General features: G+C 42.6%; 1 protein-coding gene across 1 annotated transcript in view; it reads right to left on the bottom strand.

The window, feature by feature from the left end:
• LOC118371725 (histone lysine acetyltransferase CREBBP-like) overlaps window positions 1-25,904 on the bottom strand; it is an 88,556-nt gene extending 62,652 nt beyond the window's left edge. Inside the window, 1 exon segment of the mRNA XM_052503372.1 lies at window positions 25,032-25,904. Coding sequence (XP_052359332.1) covers window positions 25,032-25,119 — 88 coding nt within the window. The 5' untranslated portion in view covers window positions 25,120-25,904.
• Between the last annotated feature and the right edge of the window lie 245 nt (window positions 25,905-26,149).

A 26,149-nucleotide genomic window follows, 5' to 3' on the forward strand; every position in this document is an offset into this window, starting at 1 on the left:
AAGTCTAAATATTCTTGTTACATAGCAACACCTTCAATGTATGTCATAATTACGTACAATTCTGGCAAATTAGTTTGCAATGAGCCAGGCAGCCCAAACTGTTGCATATACCCTGACACTGCACACAATGAACGCAAGAGAAATGACAATTTCACCTGGTTAACATTGCCTGCTAAACTGGATGAGTAGTTATAACTAGTGATTATGATTGATTGTTTTTTATAAGTTAAGTTTAATGCTAGCTTGCAATTTACCTTGGCTTCTACTGCACTCGTTTAACAGGCAGGCTACTCATGGAGTGCAATGGTTCGAGCGTTGGACTGGTTAACTGTGCGGTTGCAAGATTGGAACCCCTGAGCTGACAGGGTGAAAATCTGTCATTCTGCCCCTGAACAAGGCAGTTAACCCACTGTTCCTAGGCAGTCATTGAAAATAATAATGTGTTCTTAACTGACTAGCATAGTTAAATAAAAAAGGTATAAAAATAAAAATCGGAAATCGGCGCCCAAAAATACAGATTTCCAATTGTTATGAAAACCATTACATCGGTCGAGCTCTACTACACACACACACACACACACACCCTACACAGACCCGACACACACAACCTACACACACACAGACAATCGACACACACAGACACAAACTACACAGACCGACACACACACACACACACACACACAACCTACACACACACAACCTACACACACACAACCTACACAGACCGACACACACAACCTACACAGACCGACACACACAACCTACACAGACCGACACACACAACCTACACAGACCGACACACATAATCTACACACACACACACAACCTACACAGACCGACACACAATCCCAGCTGCTGGATATGCTAGCTTAATCTACCCCTTCCTCTCTCTGCTGCTGGAGTGTAGCCCACATGCTAATCTAGGACTGAAGAACTGCAGTCTGCTTGGAAGCTGTGCCAAGACTGGGTGTGTGTGGGGGTTTCTGCTCCCCCTTGTTCACTGCATAGAGGTCCCAAGGCAATTCCTAAAAATAGCCTAGCCATGTACCTGGGTTTCCACTGGGGAAATGTGGTGCCTGACATTTGACTGGCAGCATTTTACATGTGCCTAACATTTTTTAAATTTACCGGACCCATGTGCATTGGGTGCATAACCCAATTAGGTCATCAACCCACGGTGCTCAGAATGATATCTGTCAGAGGTCAGAACCTTGTCATACCAGGATGTCGGATGGGACATAAACCTAACAACTTCATTACTAATCTCTCTCACCAGAGAAAATAAATTATATTCAATGAGAATACATCTCAGTGTTCAACTAATAGCAGGAACAACTCCATCTAGGTGGTAATATAAGGATGTATGACGCAAAAATAAACCTAACGATATCAATAATTAATTTCTTTCCAGTATCTAAAAAAATGTTTTTACTGAGAATACATTACATAGGATGAGGCAATATTCCAAGCCGCAGCTCCATACTACTTGCCTGACAGAGAACTGATCATATACACTCGTTGTTGGGGGGATTGGCAAGGGGTGTGGGGGGGGTCCAGAGGTGACTTTGGACCATTTCATTGGATTCATCATGTCTAACTCATTGTTACAAAAACAGTTTGGGTCAAATGCCACATTCATTAAATATAATATATTTTGAGGTGAAATTACACTATAGTGTACTTTGAAGCAAGGTAAGACATGCCTCATAAAACGGTCAGGTTTCAAACAATGAAGTACGTTTTCAAAAAGCATACTGCAATGCTCATTGCAAAGTGCTATGTGATGCACTTGAAGCCTGCCTATCGTTGCCTGTGCATTTCAATGGCGAATTGAAAAGCGTGCTTCAATTACCATCGTATATATTTTCAAACCATGGCCATTAAAACTGTTTTTAACAAGTAATTGTACTTAGAATTGTTGGGCAATGATTGGGCTTCTAAAACCATGTTGCACTCCAGCAGCAACGAACGATACGTTGGAGTTGAAGCAGCAGCTCTCGCACTGTCCCATTGAATGTTCTTCTTAGGTTCTGTAAACTGTGCGTGTTAGTGGTGCACGGGTCCGCTGTTTGTTCACCCGCTCAACATCGCTAATAACCCATCCGCAACCACCCGACTATATGTGATACAGTGAAAATCTGAGGCCCACGCCCAACCCGAACACGTGTTAGGGTTGTATAGGAAAATGCACTCGAGGCTACAGTCAGACTGCAAAACGAGTGCAGGATATTGTTTTTCCTGATTTAGACAATTTGGTAGGCTATTTGTTAGTCACCTTGACAAAAGAGAAGCTACGTTTATCTAATTATAGACATATGTTGCCCTAGAAGACTAAATAAACTCTTGCTCAACAAGAATAATTTAATATATAAAGAGAATTAATGCTTCAAATCTAGTTAACGACGGTAAAGTTCTCGGTCTTCTTTCGCGGAGCAAAGACGTTTAGGGCCTGGGGAGAAAACACAAAGCAGAAAGAAAAAACAAAGATTGATGTCATTTGAAAAATGTGCACAATTTGACCAGTTGCAAAGAAAAGGCTGTGAAAACGACCCGACGTGTTTCTAATAAGGTTTCAGTTGGGCTTCGATGCATATTGTGTTGAAACACTCAAATCAGCTTTTATGTTGAAGATAGCCTTTCTACAGATCGTATCTGAGCATTGCATTCTCTAAAGATGCATTTTTTTGCCTACATTTTGTGAATAATATTTGCTATTTGCACAGGACCAAGTATAACCAGAGAACATTGGTTATGTATTTAATAACCCAGAATGCCCATTATTCCAGAGGACGATTGGATATATGTTTCTCCCCCAAACTGTCACCTGTAATTTTAACTTGTTTTTTAACAGAAGTTTTTCTCTAGGAGGGGAGATATTTCAACAAGTCCAGGCGATGACAGGCTACACTGATAACTCCAGCTTGGTTCCCAAGTTCCTAAACCAAACCATCTTTGGTATAGTGTTGCCATAATATTTGAATTGAAGAAGTGTGATCATAATCATTAGGTTATTCCAGCGATCCGCAGTAGAAGACATCCTAAATGCCCCCAGCCTACAGATGGGAGCTAAACAGCTAACTTGCATTTGATATGAGTTTTTAGGCTATGGATGAGAAAGTGAACTTCTTCCAAACGTTTAGCCCGGTTGTATGCTGCTTTGCGATCTATTAAAAGTAGAGGTTGACCGATTATGATTTTTCAACGCCGATACAGATTATTGGAGGACCAAAAAAAGCCGATCCCGATTAAATCGGACAATTTTTGTATATTTATTTGTAATAATGAACATTACAACAATACTGAATGAGCACTTATTTTAACTTAATATAATACATAAATAAAATCAATTTAGCCTCAAATAAATAATGAAACATGTTCAATTTGGTTTAAATAATGCAAAAACAAAGTGTTGGAGAAGAAAGTAAAAGTGCATTATGTGCCACGTAAAAAAGCTAACGTTTAAGTTCCTTGCTCAGAACATGAGAACATATGAAATCTGGTGGTTCCTTTTAACATGAGTCTTCAATATTCCCGGGTAAGAAATTTTAGGTTGAAGTTGTTATAGGAATTATAGGACCATTTCTCTCTATACCATTTGCATTTCATATACCTTTGACTATTGGATGATCTTATAGGCACTTTAGTATTGCCAGTGTAACAGTATAGCTTCCGTCCCTCTCCTCGCCCCTACCTGGGCTCGAACCAGGAACACATCGACAACAGCCACACTCGAAGCAGCATTACCCATCGCTCCACAAAAGCCTCTGCAAGGGGAACAACCACTCCAAGTCACGTTTGAAAAGCTATTAGCACACACCCCACTAACTAGCAATTTCAAATCGGTTATACCAGCCTAATCTCAGGAGTTGACAGGCTTGAAGTCATAAACAGCTCAATGCTTGAAGCACAGCGAAGAGCTGCTGGCAAAATGCATGAATGCTTACGAGCCTGCTGCTGCCTACCATCGCTCAGTCAGACTGCTCTATCAAATATCAAATCATAGACTTAATTATAACATAATAACGATAAAATACGAGCCTTAGGTCATTAATATGGCCGAATCCGGAAACTATAATTTCAAAAACAAAACGTTTATTATTTCGGTGAAATACGGAACCGTTCAGTATTTTATCTAAGTCTAAATATTGCTGTCACATTGTACAACATTCAATGTTATGTCATAATTACGTAGAATTCTGGCAAATTAGTTCGCAATGAGCCAGGCGGCCCAAACGGCAATGAACGCAAGAGAAGTGACAATTTCACCTGGTTAATATTGCCTGCTAACTGTTCTTTTAGCTAAATACGCAGGTTTAAAAATATATACTTCTGTGTATTGATTTGACGAAAGGCATTGATGTTTATGGTTAGGTACACGTTGGAGCAACGACAGTCCTTTTTCACGAATGCACACCGCATCGATTATATGCAACGCAGGACACGCTATATAAACTAGTAATATCAACCATGTGTAATTAACTAGTGATTATGAATGATTGATTTTTAAGTTTAATGCTAGCTAGCAACTTACCGTGGCTTCTTACTGCATTCGCGTAACAGGCAGGCTCCTCGTGAGACAGGTGGTTAGAGCGTTGGACTAGTTAACCGTAAGGTCGCAAGATCGAATCCCTGAGCTGACCAGGTAAAAATGTGTTGTTCTGCCCCTGAACAAGGCAGTTAACCCACTGTTCCTAGGCCTCCATTGAAAATAAGAATGTGTTCTTAACTGACTTGCCTCGTTAAATAAAGTTCCAAATTTTTTATTGATTTCTACATATATATATAAATAAATAAATTCAATAAAAAATGAATTTTTTTTAAAAATAAAAAACATATTGGACAAGTCCATAAAGCACCTCCCTCTTTCACTCAGTTGGAGCATTTTCGTCCAAGTGAACCCGGCCCAAAGCTGGACTGACCAGAGCGTTGAGGGGAACTCAAGAATAATTGTGTGCGTGTATGCAGAGAAGGGTGACTGACACAAGAGCCTGGGCTCTGGGCTTCCCTCTCCAGTCTCCAGAGCAGCAGGGAGCATTCTTGTGGCTGGCTAGGGCCTTTGGGAGGAATGAACTCTGAGCGCTGAGTAAACACAACACACACGCAAATAGAGAGAGCACTAATGAGGCCTAGAGTCCAAATCACATGCTCATGTCAAGGTCCTGCACGTAAGGGTGTGTGTGCACGCTCAGAAAAAGATAACAATGGCATGAGAGGCAAACCGTCGCACGCCCAGCGCAGTGCCTTGACTGTCAGGTTCTCAAGTCGGAGATCCTCCCTCTTCCAGAATGGGAGCGCCTGAACAGGTTGCCAGGTTGTAATGGGATAGTCTGTTAGTGAGGTGAGACCAGTGCTGTCAGAGAACTCAAATGAAGATATACGGTCAGTTTAGGGGTTGAGCTTGACACCACTTAACCCCTTTATTAATTTGGCAGTCACTGAATAATAATAATATCAGTAATTGCCATTTAGTAGACGCTTTTGTCCAAAAATACTTAGTCATAGGTCACATGGGTGGTCCCGTGAATTGAACCCATGTTCCTGCCATTGCAAGAGCCATGCTCTACCAACTGAGCTACAGTGGATCCCTGAATGGGAAGAAATATGTCTACTTGGTCTGTACAATATACACATATACTATGAAGGCAAGCACCTTTGTCTCAGACACGTCTAGTAGCAGCAGTCAGTCCTGTTACAGACTGAGCATGTCTAGAGAGTGAGACCAGGAGACGTGACTTACAGAAAGAGAGACCAGCTGTTGTACCAGCATTCTGATAGACCACACATCCATCTGACAACCATTTATTTTTAAAGTTCCATGGGCGAGAAGCCAAAACCCATCCAGGAGACAGCAGAATGCCAAGTGCAGCCAGGCGGGACATAAAAGTAGAACGATTTGAAAATACTTTGACATTTTGAGTCATCAAAAATCCTGAGAGTCCTCAAGGTTGTATAAGCTGAAGTGTGTCGGCTGGGCCACGACATGATGATTCACCCTGGTCTTTGTTACGACTGAAGCTGAACATCCTCCGTTAGACACACTCCAACCGGAGGTAAAAATAGTCAGGTTTCAGCACGCAGGAAGGCTGAGACTCTGATCCACAGACCGGTTAGAGGGGGAGAGACTGGTCCACGGACCGGTTAGAGAGAGGGAGAGACTGGTCCACAGACCGGTTAGAGGGGGAGAGACTGGTCCACGGACCGGTTAGAGAGAGGGAGAGACTGGTCCACGGACCGGTTAGAGAGAGGGAGAGACTGGTCCACAGACCGGTTAGAGAGAGGGAGAGACTGGTCCACAGACCGGTTAGAGAGAGGGAGAGACTGGTCCACGGACCGGTTAGAGAGAGGGAGAGACTGGTCCACGGACCAGTTAGAGAGAGGGAGAGACTGGTCCACGGACCGGTTAGAGAGAGGGAGAGACTGGTCCACGGACCGGTTAGAGAGAGGGAGAGACTGGTCCACGGACCGGTTAGAGAGAGGGAGAGACTGGTCCACGGACCGGTTAGAGAGAGGGAGAGACTGGTCCACGGACCGGTTAGAGAGAGGGAGAGACTGGTCCACGGACCGGTTAGAGAGAGGGAGAGACTGGTCCACGGACCGGTTAGAGAGAGGGAGAGACTGGTCCACAGACCGTTAGAGAGAGGGAGAGACTGGTCCACAGACCGTTTAGAGAGAAGAAAACACTCTGGTCCACAGACAGGTCGGAGAGAGGAAAACACTCTGGTCCACAGACAGGTCAGAGAGAGGGAGACACTCCTCAGCCACAGCTCCATTAAAACAACTGAGCCTCAGCCGTACTCCACTGACAGGCTTTATTTGCCCTGCCTACTGAGCTGCCTGGACTCAGGCCGGGTTAGAATGAGACTTTTCTAGCTCAGCTTCACTGAAACAGTTAGTCTACCTCAGCCTTGTTGCATATGACAGCAGACAGTCTAGTGAAGCCAAGCCTGAAATGAGAGGCCTCAAATGCATTGTTCTGATCAGGAGAGTTCAGAAGGACTCAGTGTGTTTGTGAACCTGCCAATATCCCTCAGTATCATCTCTTCTGATGGATCCTGACTCGCCCCTACTGACACTGACCTGGGGGCAGTTTGGCATGCCCACCAGTTATGGTTATTTGGAGAGGGTAAACTGTGCCTAAGGGGCCAGGAAACTCCTTCCTCTAGCTCCTGACAGCTGACTCAGGCAGGGGAGGGGAAGGGAGAAAAAGACATAGATCGTGGCGCTAATGGGACTGATTAGATTTAAAAGGTTCAGACTACACGCAGCCGGGAGAATTTAGAATGCAAAAACCACCACTGCCACAGCGTATGCCTGAATGGCCAATTAGCTGCTGGCGGCGCAGCATTCAGCATCGGTCAAAGGGGATGGAGCAAAGGGAGTCTCCAAACCTAGGTAAGACCTCTCCTTCACACAGAGGCGTACACACACACACGCTTCTCTCCCAAAGGTTACCAGGCGAGGGGCGATAAACACTGCAGTTAGTGACGTGTGTTACCAATACCTCAACCATACACAGCTCTTAGCTAGCCTAGCTCAGAGAGTAAACAGTGGGCCAAGACTCGTAAGAAAAATATATAATAAACTTTTGCCTAATATAAACTTATATTTGTTTATAAAGTTTAAGACTAATGCAAATAAAAACCACCTGATTTGACCAATTTGACCAGCATTCAACACCATAGTGTCCTTCAAGTGTATAAGCTTGAGGCCCTGGGTCTCAAACCCACCCTGTGTAATTGAGTCCTGAACTTGACAGGCCGCCCCAAGGTGGCGAAAGTAGGAAACCACATCTCCACTCCGGTGATCCTCAACAATGGGGCCCCACAAGGGTGCGTGCTCAGTCTCTCCTGTCCCCTCCTGTACTCCCTGTTCACCCATGACTGCGTGGCCATGCACGCCTCCAACTCAATCATCAAGTTTCTTGACGACAACAGTAGTGGGCTTGATCAACAACGACGAGACAGCCTACAGGGAGGCGGTGCGGGCACTCAGTGTGGTGCCAGGAAAATAACCTCTCATTCAACATCAACAAAATGAGATGATCATGGACTTCAGGAAACAGCAGAGTACTCCCCATCCACATCAATCAGTGAAGAAGGTGGAAAGTTAAGTTCCTCGGCGTACACATCACGGACAAACTGAAATGGTCCACCCACATAGTGTGGTGAAGGCGGTGCAACAGAGTCTCTTCAACCTCATGTGGCTGAAGAAATTAGGCTTGGAGTTCACACAACGCATCACGGGGGCAAACTACCTGCCCTCCAGGACACCTACAGCACCCGATGTCACAGGAAGGCTAAAAAGATCATCAAGGACAACAACCACCCGAGCCACTGCCCGTTCACCCCACTACCATCCAGAAGGAGAGATCAGTACAGGTGCATCAAAGCTGGGACCCGAGAGACTGAAAAACAGCATCTCTCAAGGCCATCAGACAGCTAAACAGCAATCACTAACTCAGAGGCTGCTGCCTACATACAGACTCGAATCATTGGCCACTTTAACCTCTTGCTCCTACCTGGCACGCAGGCGTCCCATCTAGAGCTCTGGAAATGCAAATGCGCTACGCTAAATGCTAATAGTATTAGTTAAAACTCAAACGTTCATTAAAATACACATGCAGGGTATTGAATTAAAGCTACACTCGTTGTGAATCCAGGCAACAAGTCAGATTTTTAAAATGCTTTTCGGCGAAAGCATGAGAAGCTATTATCTGATAGCATGTAACACCCCAAAAGACCCGCAGGGGACGTAAACAAAATAATTAGTATAGTCGGCGCTACACAAACCGCACAAATAATATCCGGTCGGAGACCTGAAGAAAAAGCCTGTCTCTTGTTCGTTTGACCAAGAAACAAAGAATTGGCAAATGACAAGACTGTTGACATCGTGTGGAAGCTGTAGGTACTGCAACCTCAGCCCTATTTAATGTCGTTCGCCCATAACAATGGGTTGAAGTGGCGGATGGATATATTTTTCCACTTTCAGTGATCAGATTTTCCTGCACTTTTCGATGAAACGCACGTTCTGTTATAGTCACAGCCGTGATTTAACCAGTTTTATAAACGTCTGAGTGTTTTCTATCCACACATACTAATCATATGCATATACTATATACCAGAGTAAACTGCCTGCTACTCAGGCCCAGAAGCTAAGATATGCATATTATATGTAGATTTGGATAGAAAACACTGTGATCTGTTTATATGTCTGTGAGTATAACTCATAAAACTGAGAAACAATCCAACCAGGAAGTGGGAAATCTGAGGTTTGTAGGTTAAGTATTTGCCTATCCAACTTAGTGGAAATATGGTACGACTGGCACTTCCTAAGGCTTCCACTAGATGTAAACAGTCTTTAGAACCTTGTTTCAGGCTTCTACTGTGAAGGGGGAGAGAATAAGAGCTGTTTGAGTCAGGTGTCTGGCAGAATACCATGAGCTCAGTATCGCACACGCCCGTGAGAGTTAGCTGCGTTCCTTTTCATTTCTAAAGACAAAGGAATTGTCCAGTTGGAATATTATTGAAGATTTATGTTAAAAACATCTTAAAGATGGATTCTATACATCGTTTGACATGTTTCTACGAACTGTATTTTTTTGTCTGGACTAAGTGTGCCTGCAACCTCATGAATTTGGATTTGTGAACTAAACACGCAAACAAAAGGAGGTATTTGGACATAAATGGACTTTATCGAACAAAACAAACATTTATTGTGGAACTGGGATTCCTGGGAGTGCATTCTGATGATCATCAAAGGTAAGTGAATATTTATAAGGCTATTTCTGACTTCTGTTGACTCCATAACATGACGGGTATCTGTATGGCTTGTTTTGGTGTCTGAGCGCTGTACTCAGATTATTGCATGGTGTGCTTTTTCCGTAAAGCTTTTTTGAAATCTGACACAGCGAATGCATTAAGGAGAATTATCTTTAATTCCATGTATAACGCTTATTTTCATCAATATCTATGATGAGTATTTCTGTAAATTGATGTGGGTGTCGGCAAAATCACCAGATGTTTTGGAAGGAAAACATTACTGAACATAACGTGCCAATGTAAACAGATTTTTGGATATAAATATGAACTTTATCGAACAAAACATACATTTATTGTGTAACATGAAGTCCTATGAGTGTCATCTGATGAAGATCAAAGGCTCGTGATTCATTTTCTCCATTTCTGCTTTTTGTGACTCCTCTCTTTGGCTGGAAAAATGGCTGTGTTTTTCTGTGACTAGGTGCTGACCTCAGATAATCGCAATGTATTTCGCCGTAAAGTATTTTTGAAATCGGACACTGTAGTGGGATTAACAACAAGTTTCTTTAAAATGGTGTATAATACTTGTATGTTTGAGGAATTTTAATTATGAAATCCCTGTTTGAATTTGGCGCCCTGCAATTTTCGCTGTTGTCATATCACTCTCCCGTTAACGGGATTGCATCCGTAAGAAGTTAATGTTTACACATCGTACATTACTCATCTCATATGTATATACTGTATTTTATACCATCTACTGCATCTTGCCTATGTCGCTCGGTCATTGCTCATCCATATATTTAAATGTACATATGCTTATTCCATCCCTTTCGATTTGTGTATTAGTTAGTTGTGGAATTGTTAGATTACTTGTTGGATATTTCTGCACTGTCGGAACTAGAAGCACAAGCATTTCGCTACACTTGCATTAACATCTGCTAACCATGTGTATGTGACCAATAAAATTAGATGGTCATTGATTTAATTTGTATATTTCTTCCATGCATCTGACAAGTAACAAATCAATCACCAGCTACAATGGTCAGAATCTCAGAGATACTGGGATATTTGTGTCAGTTAAAAGACAACACCGCGCACACACACACGGTGAGATGAGAGCTAATTTAACAGGACACCTACACCTCATCAGTCTGGTATGCTTTAAAATCACATTTAATTCCAGGAGGCGGGTTTGTTCGGCTTTGATTTGAGAGAGACTGTGGTGTAAAAACTGTAATACTACCTTATAAGACTGAGGTGTGATGACTTCAAGATGTGGAGAATTAGTGGCGCACTGTAATCCATTTGCTGAATCGCCATTATGAACAAACAGCCAGCCATTCAAGAAAAATGAGGGGAGAACAATCTGAGACAGGGTTAAACTAAGCAGTCTTTGAGAGGAGGTCTGAGCTGCAGACAGCTGGAGAGGTGACAGTTTTTTCTCCCGCAGCCCTTTAACAGACAGACTCAGAGGTTTAAATGAAAAATGCCCACGCTGATCGACAAAATCCTGCCTGTTTCACATCAGAGAGTATTAGCACCCTGCAGACCAAGAGTGTTCAGAGGAGAACAGAGGTGAGGAGAGGTGGGGTGGAGAGGTAATGTCGGGAGGCAGAGGAAGAGATGAGGGGTAAGGAAGGATAGAGGTGAGGAAGAGGATTGGGCAGTATACCAACGGTATGATTTTAAGCACGCAAAAATTCAATTGAGCCAGTCACAAAGAGCACATGGAGCAAACGTAACAGCAAACGTGATAAATTCACTACTAATCTGGGGTAAAGTTGATACAGGATTCTGCCAGAAAGGGGAAAATAAAATGCAGAAAGAAATCTTGCTAGACGCAGTTCTAAAATTATTCTTATTGTAAATTCTCAGCTTTAGCCAGGGCTCGCACCAAAGCATGAATGTAAAAGGACTAATTTCATGCTTCAGTTGCACTTCTCCATTCAAAGGAAATATCTTTGCGCCCATCATTAGATCACCAGATAGCTCTCTGACTGATGTGTAGGCTACTTTTTGGGATAATGTTAAAATGCTAGATTAACTTCGGACAAAACATCAGGAAATGTAGCTGGCTACATTTTTTCTATGATAGACATTAGAAATATGATGGCCACCCATCGTTATTGCAAAAAGTAACAAGCTGTTACATTCTAAACTAGCTAATTTACTGAAGTGTGTGTGATACCTTCTCAGGACAGTAAATTGGTGGTTGAAGATATCCCACTAGTGGTGTGGGGGCTGTGCTTTGGCAAAGTGGGTGGGTTATATCCTGCCTGTTTGGCCCTGTCTGGGGGTATCGTCAGACGGGGCCTCAATGTCTCCCGACTCCTGTCTCAACCTCCAGTATTCATGCTGCAGGAGTTTGTGTGTAGCGGGCTAGGGTCAGTCTGTTATATCTGGAGTGTTTCTCCTGTCTTATCCGGTATCCTGTGTGAATTTAAGTATGCTCTCTCTAATTCTCTCTTTCTCTCGGAGGACCTGAGCCCTAGGACCATGCCTCAGGACTACCTGGCCTGATGACTCCTTGCTGTCCCCAGTCCACCTGGCCGTGCTGCTGCTCCAGTTTCAACTGTGCTGCCTGCGGCTGTGGAACCCTGACCTGTTCACCGGTCGTTTCAACTCTCTAGAGACAGCAGGAGCGGTAGAGATACTCTGAATGATCGGCTATGAAAAGCCAACTGACATTTACTCCTGAGGTGCTGACCTGTTGCACCCTCTACAACCACTGTGATTATTATTATTTGACTCTGCTGGTCATCTATGAACATTTGAACATCTTGGCCATGTACTGCTATAATCTCCACCTGGCCCAGCCACAAGAGGACTGGCCACCCCTCATAGCCTGGTTCACTCTGTTTTTTCCTAGGTTCTAGCCTTTCTAGGGAGTTTTTCCTAGCCACTGTGCTTCTACACCTGTATTGCTTGCTGTTTAAGGCTGGGTTTCTGTACAGCACTTTGTGACATCAGCTGATGTATGAAGGGCTTTATAAATACATTTGATCGCTAATAAAATAGCATTGCAGTTCTGTTGTCATCTGATAAAGTATTTTCAGTCAAATGTGTGGCACTAATGTATTTTGTGTTTAGAAAAAGTAGTTGCCCACCCCTTATCGCTCTATTGATATTTTTTTTTAAAAACACTTGGTTTTCAATATAAAAACACAGGTGAAATGCTTTAAAATTCAGATTTTTTTATGGTCTCTTTTGAAAATGCATATTTCTTAAACTGAATGCGGCCCCTTCTGTTTGTCAACTGAGTATCTTAAGTTAATCTATCTATAAGTTATCTAAGATGGAGAAAACACATTTTCTCTAACTATTCAATTGGTTTGCTAACTTGGTATGGAAAGGTGGCTATAGCTTGGGAAATAGCACACCTTGAGTGTACCGCTGGTAATACTGTATAAAAAAAGGTACGGAAATCTGGATACCGCCCACACCCATACTGTGCAGCAGGGCTCCGTTGGTCCCACTACTATTTTGAGGGGACATCTGCAGTAGTGCCCCCTTCACCCCACACACCCCTCCATCCCATTCTAATCAGTTCCACTTCAGCAGATACATTAACCCACACAGCGTACACACTGCCTGGGACCGTTTCCCCTGAAGCGGGTGGAACTGAAGGCAGTGTTTTTACGCTTGGCTGTATGTACACTAATGCTAACATGGGTGGAATAATGCTCACCCACCCAGGGGTTGGTGCCCATTCACCGAGCCCAGGCGGAGGAGAACACCCACTAGGTAAGCAATGTGCCTGAAGAATACTTGTCTGGAGCCAATTTCTTAAGACAGGCATTAACACACAGTGAACACAACCACTGGCGTACAGATCAAAACAAACAGCCATTGGCTGGCATCCATGGATCAAACATACACGGCATAATCTGTCACACATTAACTTCTCTAGAGTAGGGGGCAGCATACTGAAGTTTGGATGAAAAGCATGCCCAAATTAAACGGTCTGCTACTCGGGCCCAGAAGATATGATATGCATACAACTGGTAGATTTAGATAGAAAACACTAAACGTTTCCAAAACTGTTAAAATTGTGTCTGGGAGTAAAGTATAACAGAACTGATTTGGCAGGTGAAAACCTTTAAAAAATTCATTCAGGAAGTTATTTTGGTTTTGTAGTTTTCTATTCAATGCCATTAAAGTATCCATTGGCTTAGGACTCAAATTGCAGTTCCTGTGCCTTCCACTAGATGTCAAGTCTTTAGAAATTGTTTCAGGCTTGTATTTTGATAAATGAGGGAGTAAGACCCGTCTGAATGAGTGGACCCTGATGTGTCAGAGCTTTTTCATGCACAATCCCGAGAGAGTGCATTTCTTGTTTACCTTTTATATTGACAACGTTATTGTCCGGTTGAAATATTATAGATCATTTAGGCTAAAAACAACCTGAGGATTGAAAATAAACATCGTTTGACATGTTTCTATGAACTTTACGGATACAATTAGTATTTTTTGTCTGCGTTTGAGCCTGTGGATTACTGAAGAAAACAAACAAAACAGAGGTTTTTGGATATAGAGACTATCGAACAAAAGGAACATTTATTGAGTAAATGAATGTCTTCTGAGTGCAACCATATGAAGATCAAAGGTAAGGGATTAATTGTATCTCTATTTCTGAGTTTTCTAACTCTTCTGCTTGGCTGGTTACTGTTTGTAATGATTTGTCTACTGGGCTATGCTCTCAAATAATCGTACGGTATGCTTTTGGCGGAAAGCATTTTTTAAATCTGACACCGTGGTTGGTTTCACAAGAAGTTAATCTTTAAACCTATGTAAAATATGTTTTGTTTTCTGAATTTTTATAATGAGTATTTCTGTATTTGAATTTGGCGCTCTGCAATCTCACTGGACGTTGACGAGGTGGTACGCTAGCGTACCACATACCCTAGTGAGGTTAACACTCACATCAAACCCGGGACAGCCGTCCCGCCTACACTGGCTGACAGGCTGCAAGGTGCTCTGAAGGGCTGGGGTGGAGCAAAGCGTGCGTTTGCGGTCTACCACAGTAATAATGGGCCTCAAAAACATGACTTGAGCCAGCCAAACCCATGACAACACACACTATGCGTTTATGCAGTGAATCCATTTACTTTAGGCCAGTGGTTCTCAATCCTGGTCCTGGGGAACCCATAGGGATGCACATTTTTTGTTTTTCCCCGAGCACGACTCACCAACAACAATAATGTGCATCCCTTTGGGTCCCCAGGACCAGGATTGAGAACCACTGCTATAGGTTAAATCGGGACATTCAAAATTGGGGGAAAGAAGGTGTATGGTTTAATTTGTGGCTAAGCAGGAAAAAGCGATTCAGCATTGATAGTTCTCTAAACAAAAAGATCCAGAGTGTTGGACACAGTCTAGCTAGATAGACTAGAACTCTCATCAGGAAGTCAAAACCTGTCAAAAACACTAAGGCAACACCCATCATTCACACATCCATTCATACAGGTTGTCTATTCATCTTCAACACTTCCAAGAGAGAGCAGTCTCCTACTCGCTCCTCATAACCCTCCCTCCCAGCATAATTTTTTCTAGGGCTGAGTGGGAGCGAGAAGGAGTGAGTGGGAGTGAGGAGAGGAATCTGCTCTTTTCACAGGTCTGCTTGAGGAATTTCTGGGAATTGGGCTTTTTCAAGTCAAACAAACCCCTATTTTGTCTCCGCTGCCATCTGCAATCTGTGGCTCTAAATCTTCTCAGTGTACTCAGGACCCCGTGCCGCTTCACAACTTCAAAGGAAAGCAGGTCTGTGGCACACTATGCCATGTATCGCTGAGAAGTTGGTGAGTGAGTGTAGTGCTGGGCTATCAGAGGATTTGTGTGTGTGGTTGTGTCAGCTGGGCAGTTCACTAGAGGGGTGCGTGTGTGTAAGATACCCAACTTGTAATACCCAACTTGGCCTAGTTTGAGATGTTTGCATTTTTCCCCCCAACGTTTGATAGTGGTGGAGAATTTACAGTTGCACAATGGAAATATTAATTCACTACCGACTGCACAATGAACCCCGAACGCAATTCACTACCACAACTCTACAATGGATGTACACATGGCATTGCTATATACAATACAGAGATAAAAACAAAGCGCCCTCACTAAAGTCAGAGAGCACTCAGGTTAAGGCACATTATTTAAAGTGCATTTTACAGCGACAAGATAATCTGATAGCACTGAAGGTTATAGATTGCCCTCTGAACTTTGCAGCCCTCCCGTAGACTCCCGGCCTCCATTTAGGCTACTCTCTAGTCTTGGCTTTGACATCAGACACCAGCAGCTGGTTCTGAGGCAGTCAGCCACGCCCCTGGGAACAACTCAACATGTAGCAGGGGTTTAAAGCCGACTTCTCTTCCAGGCAGGCATGGGTATCCTAACCACGTTTCATCGGAGCTACCGGACAATACAATGGAACATTAACTTTTTGGGGTTGTGAGTGACAATTTATTTAGGAGCCACCAAATCAATAAAACAATGTTCTATAAACTGCTTGACCCAGGAAGCCCCCCCCAAAGCCACCATTTGGTGTAAGTAAGTCCTGATTGGGGTTAACACCAACACTTAGGGTCAATTCAACTTATCAGGATATAATTTAGCCAAGTGTAGTACAGCCAACCACACACTCCACACACTTCAGGACATATGTGCAGCATAGGGGTGTGTGTGTGTATGTGTGTGGTAGTGCTAAGAGATTAACCGAAATGTTGGGTTTTTTTTTTTTCATTTTTTAACTAATTGACCAACGTCGGTTACATTTCTGGGGTTTTCTGTGAGCTCGATGTGCAGTTTCTGCAGAGAAATCAGATCAAGCCTGAACTGTGCAATGTAATTTTTTCAACAGTTTTCAACAGGTAGTACTGAGTGATTACTGCTTTTTGACATCGGTCGGCATACTTTTATTTATATAAATAAATAAGTCCCATGATGGTAGTGAGTGCCCATTAAATATTTACCATAATTTATTCACATTCATTTAAAATATTTCAGTTGTCTATATTACTTCTTTTTTTTTGATGACTTTATTATTTAATTCCAAAATCATCTCTATAGAGCTGCTGCCTATGCTGACTGTCAAAATCACTATTTTAGTAGTTCTTCAAAGTAAATCAGGCATACTTTTATGACTGCTAAATACCATCTATCAATCCCGTCGATCATGCATGTTCAGGTAGATATACCTTGTGAAGCAACAGATGCTCTCTATATCACCTCACCATTGCGCATTCTTCTCTCTTCCATAGCAGGCGTAAAACACAGACCCGACAAGTAGATGCGCAATGGATTATGGCCATTGTAGTTAATTAGAACATTTTATGCACTAAACTACATAGAATATTGGCCTATTGGAAACTACAACTCCCTACTACATAACACAGTTCAGGCTTGATCTGATTTATCTCTAGAGAAACTGTGCAATGTGCGAAATTAGTTCACAAAAAAACAAAACTAAATGGAATTAAAATAATACTTGAACACATGTCGGTCAATTAGTTGTTTAAAAACTGAAGATTATTTTTTTGCTCAGCACTACCAACAGGACAGGCAGCAGCATTAACAGCAGCTGTATAGAGATGATATGACTTGGAATGAAATAACAAAGTTATCAAATAAACAAATGTAATATAGACAACTGAAATATTGTACAGTAATGGTAATAAATGGTGGTTAATAGGTGATCATCAGTAACAGGCAGTTACCACCATCATGGGACTTACAGCAGTCAACCCACATAATATAGTGCATTTATGATACCGACCCAATTTTGTCGACTGGTCGATTGTTAGGCTGTTGGTCGCCCGAGATGTATTTAACCGAGCAGTAGTAAAAAAAACACCTGTCTGATTCGCATTGAGTGGACTGAACCATTGTGGAGGTCGTGGGGATGGCACAGTCCATTTCAAGACATGTGCTACTGAAATGGTATACGATTATATTAAGTCAGAACAGTAGTGCAACATTATCGCGCTCTCTCCCACGTTGGAGATATAATAATCGCTTTCCGCGGTTCTGAAACACATCAGCGTGCTGCCGAATTGGCACAATCACCAAGACCATGTTGCTATGTGCAAAATAGCAAAGTTAAACAGCATATTGAAAATGAGAAAACAGGTCTTACCTTCTCTAAGAAAAGTGAGGAGCGGAAACCAACTTAAAATAGGCCTATAATGAGGGCCTCCCGGGTGGCACATTGGTCTAAGGCAGGGGTGTCAAAGTCAAATGGACGGAGGGCCAAATAAAAATTTAGCTACAAGCCGAGGGCCGGACTGTTCGAATGTTCATTGAAAAAATTTTAAATGACGCATATAGTCTAGTGAACCTAATTGAACCTACTGAAAACCTAACAAATATATTCCAATATGATCAGATAAATAAAGCAATATTTTCTTATGGCTCTGTCAGTAATCTTTAATTTTCAACAGACACAAAAGACAAATTTCCTTTATATAAAAATCCCCATAACATGAACATTAAATGAAAGAAACCGGTATTCAAGGCACCATCAGTAGCCTATATTTTCTATTTTAGCAAAAGTGGGCTAAATTTACTTCAAAGAAAAAAACAATAATAGCAATTTTCTATCATCCACTCAACTGAAATATTTTTAAAATATAATTGGATTGAAATACAATAAAATAAAGTGCAAAAATCTATTAATCAAAAACAACACTTTGTTTAAGGAGAAGTAACATGCAGTGAAAACAAATATTAAACTTTAACTTTTAAACTTGAACTGAGTAAAAACTCTAAATATGTGATTGCACAGTAATGTTCACTTGTTTGAGGTTGAGGGTGATACTTGGTGGTGTCCCATCTTTTCCACAAGTTCATCAATGTTCGGGGTAAGGCTCTGAGCTGAGGAAATCCTCAGAATTGAGTGGAGGTGTTCAGCAGTAAGTCGACTTCTGTGTGATGTTTTGTTCAAGTTCATCAAAGAAAACAGTTGTTCACACAGGTATGTGCTGCCAAACATAGACAACGTTTGAGCAGCCTGGATGCGCAGCTGGGGCATTGTGTCGGGGGAGGAAACGGGCGAACTCCGCAGCACCCACTGCCGCATATTTTGCCCTCAGTGCATCATTGCATTGGAGGTCAATCAACTCCATTTGGAGGTTTGGTGGTGAGCTTTCCACGTCAACAGCAAATGGGTTACCGAGCAGTTCCAACCTGCTTTTTGTGCTTCAAAGTCAGCAAATCGGCGTCGAAAGTCAGCGGCAAGCATACCTATTTTATCAGCCAACTGTGCGCTCGGGAACGCACTGGTAGAGAGCTTCTCTTTCATGGTCTGGCAGCTGGGAAAGTGGCTCAAATTTTCTTTCCGCATCTGCGTCTCCCACAGAGTCAGTTTGGTTTTAAATGCCTTCACTGTACTGTACATATCAGAGATGACACGATCCCGACCCTGCAGCTGCAAGTTCATTGCATTCAGATGACTCGTAATGTCACACAGAAAAGCCATTTCACACAGAAACATTTAGTCTCGGAGTTGTGTTGTGTCTTTCCCTTTGCTGTCCAAGAACAGACAAATCTCCTCACGAAGCTCGAAACATCTTTGAAGCACCTTTCCCTGGCTTAGCCATCGCACCTCTGTGTGATAAGGCAAATCACCATGCTCCGTTTCTAACTCCGTCAGAAATGCCTTGAACTGGCGGTGATTCAAACCTTTGGCTCTGATAAAGTTAACTGTGCGCGTGATGATGCTCATTACATGCTCCATTTTCAAGGCTTTACCGCACAACGCTTCCTGGTGTATGATACAATGATAAGCTGTCAGCTCACCTGTCGCGTTTTCCTCTTGCATCTTTTCCCGTATCTTCGCCACCAGTCCGCTCCTGTGTCCACACATCGCAGGTGCTCCGTCGGTTGTCAAACCCACGAGTTTTTCCCAAGGCAGCTCCATCTCATTTACACATCTTGACACCTCTTCATACAAATCATGCCCCGTAGTTGTGCCATGCATAGGACGTAAAGCCAAAAACTCCTCTGTCACGCTTAGGCTGGAGTCCACTCCGCGGATGAAAATTGACAACTGGGCAATGTCAGAAATGTCGGTGCTCTCATCCACAGCCAAGGAATATGCAATGAAATCTTTTCCCTTTTTCACAAGCTGCTCTTTTAGATTGATGGACAACTGGTCTACTCTCTCGGCAATGGTGTTTCTGCTCAGACTCACATTTAAAAAGAGTTGCCTTTTTTCTGGGCAAACTTCGTCACAAACTTTAATCATGCAGTTTTTGATGAAATCCCCCTCCGTAAATGGCCGGGCTGATTTAGCGATCTCTTCTGCCAAAATAAAACTGGCCTTGACAGCAGCCTGGCCTTGTGATTTGGCTTTTTTGAACAGAGCCTGTCGAGATTTGAGGCCTCGTTTTAATTCCTCTGCCTTTTGTAGCCTTTGTTCCATGTCCATATTCTTGTTTTTGTCCGCGTGTTTCGTTTCATAATGTCGTCTCAGATTATACTCTTTCAGTACCGCCACACTTTCTCCACACAGAAGACACACAGGTTTTCCAGCTACCTCCGTGAACAAATACTCCGACTCCCACCTTGTTTGAAACCCCGGTTCTCAGTGTCCACCTTCCGTTTTGCCATTTTTGATGGGTATCTGAAAGTTAATTTTACTGTGATGCTGACAACTGCTGTGCCAATAAATATTGAAATGAAGCAGCCTACTGCTCGGTGCGTCACCATTGCATTGTGGGAAATGTAGTATTGGTGCGTGTAAAAGATCTGCGGGCTGCCGGCTTGCTGCGGTCTGCGGGCCGGTTCTAATAATAAATCAAGATCATCCCAGGGGCCGTAAAAAACCTTCTCGCGGGCCGGATGTGGCCCGCGGGCCTTGACTCTGACATATGTGGTCTAAGGCAATGCATCGCAGTACTAGCTGTCCCACCAGAGATTCTGGGTTCGAGTCCAGGCTCTGTCGCAGCCAGCCGTGACCGGGGGGCCCATGGGGCGATGCACAATTGGCACAGCGTCATCCGGGTTAGAGAGGGTTTGGCCGGTAGGGCGCAGTGCATGCTGACCAGGTCGCCAGGTGAGCGGTGATTCTTCCGACACATTGGTGCGGCTGGTTTCTGGGTTGGATGGGCATTGTGTCAAGAAGCAGTGCAGCTTGGTTGGGTTTCGGAGGAGGCACGGCTCTCGACCTTCGCCTCTGCCGAGTCTGTATGGGAGTTGCAGCGACAAGACTAACTACTACCAATTGGATACCAAGAGACTTATTTTTACACACACACATATATATTTTTTTATATATATATAAAAATAGGCCTAGAAATACCCTAATTGTGCCTGGTTTTTATTTATTTATTTATATATATATTTATATATAATCAGATCCTGCTTTTTTTGCCTGTTTGAGTGTTTGTTAAATAGCTAATAATTCTGGGAGCATCAAGCCTGATGCAACCGCAACATGCCAGATAACAATTTCATAAATGTGGCTGTTTTTAATATTTGATATGCTGTAATAAAGCCTTTATTTTTGCTTTCTTAAGTTAAGAACAGCCTCTCTGGTATTTTTTACAATGTTCCAAATTGTCAAAAACATTAACCCTCCCTTTTCTTGATCTCATTATAATAAGTAATGGCATTATCATTAGTAGGCTTAGTACAGCAGCCTTGTATAACCACCATTGAGCTATAGGCCTAACATTCTGACCAAACAGGATGCGCCCCATCGCGGACGCACCCAGACCAGAAGTTAACAGGACACGCAGGTTAAAACATAAAACTAACTGAACCAATTATATTAATTTGTGGACAGGTCGAAAAGCATTGAACATTTATCGCAATCTAGCTAGCTAGCTGTTGTTATCTAATTTGTCCAGGGATATAAAACATTGGGTTGTTTTTTTTTACCTGAAATGCACAAGGTCCTCTACTCCGACAATGAATCCACAGATGACGAGAAAAACAAATTTAGTTTACAGTTCTCTACTCCTTCCTACAGGCTTATTTTTCTTCTTTGGACTTTATATGGCGGTTGGCAACCAACTTTACAGGGCATTACTAGAACCGACTGGAGTGTGGAAGTCAGTTCATCATTCAACCACCCACGTGGGTATACGCTTCCAAAAACCAATAAGGAGATTTGAGAGGCCGGACTTGCAGAACATTGAGCTTCACAAATAGAACCTACTTCTATTTTAGTGTCTGGCCATGCATATGCTCGCTGAGGAGCACGAGCAGTGTGGGTGCAATGATTGAATAACATGCATGTGTACATTAATTTAGCATCTCACGCGACACGAGTGGTGCGGTCAGCATGTTAGAGCGCATCCTGTTTAGTCTTATACCATAACTTACTTAGGCATACATTTCAATACTTCTAGGCAACTGCAATCAATCATTAATTTGTACAAGTCATTCATGATTTGAAATGCAATCAAGCATTTTAGTTTTAAAATAAAATATATCAAACATTGAATAATTTGCATAAACGCTAAATAAACTTTCATTTTGGAAATCGCATTCACGTTTGGTCTTTGCTGAAATTAAGGCTTTCCAAAAAAGCTAAACGTTACAGACTCTCTGGTACGCTTATAATTTGTGTTTTTTTTTTGTCTATTTGGAACAATGATTTTGTCATCTAACAGCAGCTGTTTGGCACACACAATATGCAGTGCTTGCCCCGTACCTAATTTTTCTTCATCTCCAGTATTTTCCACAACTAGTCATATTTATTCCACAAATCTGACTTTTCCGTCCCAAGTAACCAGTAAACATTACCCCGTTTTGAGTTTGTCATGTCCTCAGCATCCATCTCTCTCTCAATCGTGTTACGGTTTTCAGAGTTTGTTATAACCAATTAATTGATGTGATAATGATATGCTATAGGTCAGACCCTATTGGTCAAGTGCATGAGATGAATAAATATGTCTTGTAAAGAGAGCAAGGGGTTGAGGGAATGTTTTTACTAAACAAATGTGGGATTTCGGTAACAGAACTTTTCAGTCAGAAATCACTGTAATTATGTTGCAGCTTCTGCAACACGGACAGCGCAATAAACACTGCTGATGTTCTGTAGTGGTCGCTGCAGCAGGGAGGAGAGAAACAACCGGTACTGGTCACACAGTCACTCGCTGTCATTTTTCTTTAACACAGAGCAGCAAGCCTGAGCCCGGCCTGGCAAAAGCAAATCAATTGCGGTCGGACTCCCTCTAGTTATTTTTGTGTCTTAATTATTTCATCAAACAGTGCGCTTAAATCATAAGACAAGCTCAGTGCATATCATGGATTTGATTCAAACACATAGGATGTTTTATCATTTCAATCAATTTGTTGAAAGAACAGGTGACTATTGTCAAAGATTTTGACAGGGACTGCCCTAGTCGTTTTATTTTCTATTACAGCATATAACCCACATAATGCATAGTCAAAGAAATAATGGAAACCAAAAAAAGTTTTAAAAATTTAATAATTGAACCGAACCAGACATTAAAAAGCACTAATCACTTAGCTATTGTGCGGAGGCAGGGAGTGGTGCAGCTGCCACAGCAACGTCATAGAATGTTAAGCATAAAATATGTCTGGTTGTTAAATACCCATGTTAAACGATATGTTGGCTAGCTGCGGCTAGCGATGAGGTCAGGAGCCAGGGGAAGTTGTGCAGGTTCAAATCACATCAAATTGTATTGGTCACATACACGTTATTGCGGGTGTAGCGAAATGCTTGCGCTTCTTGCTCCGAGAGTGCAGTAACATCTAATAAGAAATATCTAACAATTTATCAACATTTATCCAATAGACAAATCTAAGTAAGGAATGGAATTAATAATATATACATATATGGATGAGCAATGTCAGAGCGGCATGGACTAAAATACAGTAGAATAGTATAGAATACAGTATATACATAAGAGATAAGTAATGCCAGATAGGTAAACAAAGTCACCAGTGTTCCATTTATTAAAGTGGCCAGTCATTTCTGGTCTATGTCTATAGGCAGCAGCCTCTAATGTGCTAGTGATTGGTGTTCAGCAGTATGATGGCCTTGAGATAGCTGGGACCGAGATACTGAAAAACAGCTTTGATGCACCTGTACTGACCTCGCCTTCTGGATGATAGCGGGGTGAACAGACAGTGGCTCGGGTGGTTGTTGTCCTTAATGATCTTTTTGGCCTTCCTGTGACATCGGGTGCTGTAGGTGTCCTGGAGGGCAGATGCTGTACCAGGCGGTGATGCAGCCCAACAGAATGCTCCCAATTGTGCATCTGTAAAAGTTGAGGGTTTTAGGTGCCAAACCAAATTTCTTCAGCCCGATGAGGTTGAAGAGGCTCGGTTGCGCCTTCTTCACCACACTGTCTGTGTGGGTAGTCCATTTCAGTTTGTCAGTGATGTGTACGCCAAGGAACATGAAGCTTTCCACCTTCTCCACTGCGGTCCCATCAATGTGGATAGGGGGGTGCGCCATCTGTTGTTTCCCGAGTGTTTGGGTGGGTACAGTGTGGTGGTAGACTTAATGTTCTCTCTCTGATAAAAACCAACCAAGGCAGCGCTGTGGTAGACTATTGTAATTGTCTGGGAGGCTAGGTTTATGAGCACAGGAGACCTGTCCATAAACTTCACTGCAGGGCCCCTATTCAAGGGCAGCGTCCAAAAAATTGCTATCGGTTTCACTCCATATGAGCATTTCTATAACTTACCTTCAAGTTCATGTTGACACTTCTGTTGTCTGTGCTCATACAATTGTCCTATACCGGTAGGTTAACAAGTGTCTATCAGTGTTGAAATTAACCAAATTCAACAGGTTGCACTTTTCTTTTGAACAGACGCGGCGGCGGCTATATCACAAGTCTCGTCTGCGTTCGGACCGCTGCTCCAACTCACTCCACCACAATGACATTATCCGGAACATAGGGGTGACAAGTTTTTAGAGGCGTAGCTAGTAAACCGAGAAGGAGCGACAGACACATCAGCACATGGTGCAATACCAACACCGCCAGTAGACTGACTTTACTACCAAGGCATATGGGCAAGTCGAGAAGAGAGCAGCGGGGGGGATTGGCTACTAGAGACGGGTGACTGTAGATTCAGTGACAGTCGGGTGTGACAATTTAATACCACGAGCAACTAGACTGCAAAGCTCGAGAGCTGACATATGAAAGTTCCAAGTGAGGAACATTGTGCACGAGCGAAAGCAGTCAACACCAGACAAACAATAAAAGTACAGTTTTCATTATCACTAAAATAACTAATGCACTGTTAGCATATTTTTTTTTTACCAATAGACTGACGACCAAATAGGCCCTACTTGGTGCTTACCTGGACCATCTGACGCTGAAAGCGCAGGTGAATTGAGTTTCGGTCGCTTTGCGTTGGGAGGTCCGACGTCCAGCAAATTCTCAGCCATTCTGATCGGTAAGAATGATCACTAAATAATGATGCAAAATGAAATTCGACTCCTTCCAGCTAGATTTTTTTATGGCAACAATCTTCTTTCTTACTCACACCCCACGTATGGGGTATTTAACCAACTAGCTGGCAAGATAGAAAAATGCTTGCACTAGTCAGCCGAGTAGAATGTTTCAAAATAAAGGCAACAGCGCCACGCTTCGCCGCTGACAATCACCCCATGATAATCCAACACCCAACACCCACATAATTATCGTTAATAATTATGGCCAAAAAATATTTCGGTTCACGGAAAATAAATTAAAATAGTAGCAAAAAAAAGTATATAGTGTGGATTCAAGTCCCTTTCTCCATAAATCCCTAGATGGGCATCTTTAAATAAGCGCCTTTTCCCGGTCCAAATGAACAGCCTTAAATTCAATTTTCGCCTCCAATAAAGACAAGAAATTTCCAAAAATATTTTGTATGCGCCGATGTATTTTTCTCGATACTGTCTCTCGATAAATGCATCGTCTCGGAACGGAGATACGGAGAAGCGGCGCTCTCTGAAGGGGAAATCAAATATACGAGGGGCTCTCTAGACGACAAAAACTGATCCAATCCTCGTTTTTTCTCAACAATTCTCTCCGAAGGAATAAAGACTTCGATTTTCTGCAGAATAAAGCCGTTTGAGCACGGTCTAAATGGCTCGTTTCGGTCTAAAAAATAATGCTCTCCCAAAATCCTGATTCTGAGCCGCGTCAAGATGGCGGCTGTTGATTCCTCCGATACAAAAAGTTTTTTTCTTTCTAGCTCGACTGTGGGGGGGAGGGGCTGTGCAATCACGCCCTACGCAAACCTATGCCCTGCCGTGCGTCATGTGGACGTACATCAACAAGCCTCTAGGGGTGGAATAACCCAAAAAATTAAGTAGCTGTCAAAGCACTTTCTAACCTAAAGTGTTACAGAACAATGTACAAGTGAGCAGTTATTGTGCATATACATTGTGTATTATGCGTCACCAAGTCACCAACCCTCATAAGACCATT

This window comes from Oncorhynchus keta, unplaced genomic scaffold, assembly GCF_023373465.1.
Source record: "Oncorhynchus keta strain PuntledgeMale-10-30-2019 unplaced genomic scaffold, Oket_V2 Un_contig_17287_pilon_pilon, whole genome shotgun sequence".
Lineage (NCBI taxonomy): Eukaryota > Metazoa > Chordata > Actinopteri > Salmoniformes > Salmonidae > Oncorhynchus > Oncorhynchus keta.